This window comes from Heloderma suspectum, chromosome 6, assembly GCF_057233095.1.
Source record: "Heloderma suspectum isolate Gila_16-S chromosome 6, 16-S_ref, whole genome shotgun sequence".
NCBI classification, from domain to species: Eukaryota; Metazoa; Chordata; class Lepidosauria; order Squamata; family Helodermatidae; genus Heloderma; species Heloderma suspectum.
Window position 1 is genome coordinate 85969323 of NC_139463.1, and position 4606 is coordinate 85973928.

The window sequence follows — 4606 nt, forward strand, 5'->3', positions numbered from 1 at the left end:
TGGCCGGGAATCCGCCCCTGGAGGAAGGCGACCCATCCCTCCCCCCAGAATCTTAGCCGGCTGGCTCCGCTCTGCGGCAATTCTGCGGAGCCACCAGCCAGCTCCAGAGCACCAGCGATATGGCCACCATTGCTGTATGGCTGGCTGAGGCTGTCTCCAGATGCAAATGGCGTCTGCTACGCCATTTGCGGCCGTAAAGATCTTAGATTAAGCTAAATGCAGCCGTAAATGACTGCATTTAGCTTAAAGTAAGGGCTTTATGGCCACAAATGGCGTCTGCTGCTATGCCATTTGCATCTGTGGTTTTTCACACGATAAGCTAGCCATTTACGGCTGCATTTAGCTTAATCTAAGACCTTTACGACTGCAAAGAGACCGTCAGCCTCAGCCAGCCATACGGCAATGGTGGCCGTATTGCTGGTGCACCAGACCTGATGGCAGGGGGGATCTGGCCGGCGAGGACTTCACAGGGAGGCAGAGGTAAGCAATCCGTTCCTCCACAGACTTCAGAGGCCAGATTCTTTTGAATCTGGCCTCACTGGGGTCCGTGGAGGAATTCTCCGACCTCCCTAGATAATACTGCAAAGTAGATAGTAATATTCTTGAAACTGTCAGAAAAACTGATGTTCAAAAATACATACTCAATTGACAAGGTTTGATTGATGAATTGACTGCCATGCTGATCCTATTTGGAATGTGTTTTGCTCTCTTTACAACTACTGCATTTAAACCTATGTTTCTATCCATGTTTTGATTTCTACAATAATTTCCTTTCCCACACTTTAGGAATCACCTTGATTCGGGGGAAGGAGATCAGCACTGCCAGTCAGGAAAATATTTATGTTTGCAAAATGCAAACTCTCTCACGGAGGAAAACTTGAAATTGCCATTTGAGCAAAGGATTTCTGTCTTGCAGGCATTCTTAGAATAGGAACACAGTGGGGGAATTGGATATTAATTTGAGAAGTATATATTGAATGGACAATGGCAGTTCGCAGGGTACAAAATAGAGTTCCATTCTCTGTTCTTTCTCTTGGATGTTATGCAGTTATTTCAATTCAAGGCATGTTGATTATCTGTTAAAAAAAATCAATAAGGCAAAAATCTTCACTTTCTTGGGATAGGTCTTGCCACTTGCTGTGTGTAACAATCACTGCCATCCAGGGTACACCAAAAAAAAGGAAAGAAGGGGAGCCGTTTGTTGCTATGATTGTGTTCTATGCCCAGAAGGGAAGATATCAGACCAGAACAGTAAGAAGCATAACATGCAGGTCTACAGAGAATATTAAGACTGTGTAAATTAATGTTGTCTATGTTTGCAGTTTGTATCACCACTTACTGGGCACCTTAAAAGAAGAATAGAAATGGGCTGCAAAGGCAGAGAAATGACACATCAATTTGGTTGTATGTTCCCTGCTGTGCACAGAGCTCAAGATGCATTCAGAGAATGGTCTGAGGGCACATGATGCAATTGTGCTGCTGAAGCCCAGCAGGTCTGACACTACTTACTACCTGAATGGGAGACTACCTGGGATATGTCAGAAGCTCTGACCGCCTTAGAGACAGTACGGTAAACATGAATACAATACAGCATACCTAGATTTTACAGGAGACAATGGCTGTGTGGGGATGAGGACTGATATCTATCCTCGAGAAACACCCAGTATTAATTATTGTGGGGATGATTAACAGTAAACAAGTTTATATTAAAGGAAAGTCCTGATGCAAGGGCACTGGTGTTTCATCCAGTGGGAACCCTCCCTGATCTACCCCCTGGACTCCACTGAACATTCTCCCTTGCTTCATACATTCTTCTGATTTAAATAGTAGTTGTCAGATCCTGAATTTTTCTTCCTCCAATCATCATCGCAGTATCACCTTATCTTTCCAAATTCCATTGCTCACCAGTCTTCCTCTATTTTTCTGGGGGCCTGTGCATTATATTTTCCCCCTACTGAAGGGGGGGGGGTTCAGTCAGTGTTTATAAGCCTTTCTACACGAGGAATGTACTGTGTACTCATGATTACTCACTTATGGTAATTTGTGGGTCTTTTACATAACACCGTCATCCTCCAGGGCCTCTCCCATGCTTTGCAATAATTGGGGGGGGGGGTGTCTCATGAAGAAAGTTTGGTATCATTTGTGAATGGCAGGATAAAGCGTAGTATAATTGCACAATTCTGCTATACCACAGCATGAGCTAGTGCTTGTGAAATGGAACATAATGAAGAGAAAGAGATATCCTAGAATTAAACATCTGTAAAGGACCCTGCTTTCGAACTGTGGTGCTGGAGAAAACTCTTATGAGTCCCCTGGACTGCAAGGAGGTCAAATCAGTCCATCCTAAAGGAAATCAACCCTGAGTGCTCATTGGAAGGACAGATACTGAAGCTGAAGCTCAAATATTTTGGCCACCTAATGCGAAGAGAAAACTCTCTGGAAAAGACCCTGATGCTGGGAAAGACTGAAGGCAAAAGGAGAAGGGGACGGCAGAGGAAGAGATGGCTAGATAGCATCATTGATGCAATGAATATGGACTTGAGCATGCTCTGGGAGAGAGTGCAGGAGAGGAAGGCCTGGTGTGCTATGGTCCATGGGGTCACAAAGAGTCGAACACGACTGAACGACTGAACAACAACAAAAAGACCCTATTTTAATCCTGCAAAGAATCTACAAATGGAAGCCTTGGTAAAGTGGCAGGTTGAAAGCCTCATGTAAAAAAGCCCTATGGGTATTTATATGTGAAACTAATGACATTCTCACCCATCCGTAATTTAGACTGTGGAAGCATCTAAGCATACTTTAAAAAATAAATGTTCCATGCCATGGGTATTTCACACCACACATAAAAAATAAAGTCTGAGAGAAATGTTCATGATATCTTTGAATGACTGCAGTGGCCCCTCTTCTATTTTGCAGACATGGATGACTGTTTCAAATGCCCAGAAGATCAGTATCTAAACAAGGATCACAATCACTGTCTTCCTAAGATGCCAAACTTCCTGTCTTATCAAGAACCTTTGGGAATTGCTTTCGTTTTCCTTGCTCTCTTTTTCTCTCTGATCACAGCTTTGGTGATAGGAATCTTCATTAACCACAGGAACACCCCAATTGTCAGAGCCAACAACCAGAACCTCACCTATTCTCTGCTCATCTCTCTCTTCCTCTGCTTCCTCTGCTCTCTGCTTTTCACTGGCCAACCTCACACAGTGACTTGCTGTCTACGACAAAGCTCTTTTGCCATCATCTTCTCAATGGCTGTTTCTTCTGTGCTGGCAAAAACCATCATGGTAGTTCTGGCTTTCATGGACACCAAGCCAGGGAGCAGGATGAGGAAATGGGTGGGGACAAGATTGGCAAATGCTGTTGTTCTTTCCGGATCCTTTATTCAAGTTGGGATTTGTGGTGTGTGGCTCTGTATTGCTCCTCCATTCCCAGACCTCGACACTCATTCTCTGTCTGAGGAAACGGTGGTAGAATGTAATGAAGGGTCGCCCATCATGTTTTACTGTGTTCTTGGGTACATGGGATTCATGGCTCTTACAAGCTTCATTGTGGCTTTCTTTGCTAGGCGCTTGCCCAGCACTTTCAATGAAGCCGAGTTCATCACTTTCAGCTTATTGCTGTTTTGCAGTGTATGGGTCTCTTTTGTCCCAACTTACCTAGGCACAAAGGGGAAATACATGGTGGCTGTGGAGGTTTTCTCCATCCTGGCTTCTAGTGCTGGACTACTGGTGTGTATCTTTTGTCCCAAATGTTACATAATTGTAGTAAGGCCTGAACTGAACCTTAAGGAGCAGCTAATAAAAAGAAATTAACAGGAGTTGTAAGGATCTTCTAGTGTTGTATTATTGTAAAGCCATTTTGTTAATCTGGATGCAAATGCAAGAAGGAAAAATTTGACACTTCATAAACCTTTGGCATTTTCTTTGTGTAATAAATTAATTGCTTTTCTGCAACAACAATACAAATCCACTCATGTCTGTTTTTTCATACCACATTGCAGGAATATATCCTTCTGTCTCACTTTTGGGGATCTTGGATCTAGATAGGATAATTTGTCTGATCTTCTCAGCATCTGCATCTAATTACATCTCAGTCCCTTAGCAATAACGAACAATGAAAAAAGAAAGATTTAATGAAGTGACTAAAATCCAAATAAGACCTATATATGCTAGTAATAAAGTGCACATACTGATGACTAAACAAAAGACATTTAATAGATTACATATAACAAAGTCATAATAAGTAAGTAAAATGAGTGAAGGAATGTAGTGCATGATCTGGAAGGAAAGATACACTAGCAGAAGGAAATAAGCAGAATTCCTGCTAAGATAAAGTTGATGGTTACCACTAGAAATATTTTGCTGATAATTGGCCAGGCATGAAATGGATGGCGGTTTTGGGAAATATGAAAATCTTCAAAATATTTAGGGACTTACTACTGGTAGCAAGCACAGTGGTCTTTTTACTTTAAAAATAATTTTTTTTCAGTACCACTGGCTCTTCTCCCTGGTCCATGACTGGAAGGGACATGAAGTAGAACAGTGCTCCCAGCTCCTTTTGCGTTTCGCTTCCTGGTACTTTTCTGCTGCCACCAGGTGAA

The 4606-nt window shown here is 42.6% G+C and overlaps 1 protein-coding gene across 1 annotated transcript; it reads left to right on the forward strand.

The window, feature by feature from the left end:
• The first annotated feature begins 2921 nt into the window (after window positions 1–2921).
• LOC146341682 (vomeronasal type-2 receptor 26-like) lies at window positions 2922–3818 on the forward strand. Its single transcript, XM_084807610.1, has one exon. The coding sequence runs from the start codon at window positions 2922–2924 to the stop codon at window positions 3816–3818; it is 897 nt and encodes a 298-aa protein (XP_084663736.1).
• The last annotated feature ends 788 nt before the right edge of the window (window positions 3819–4606 follow it).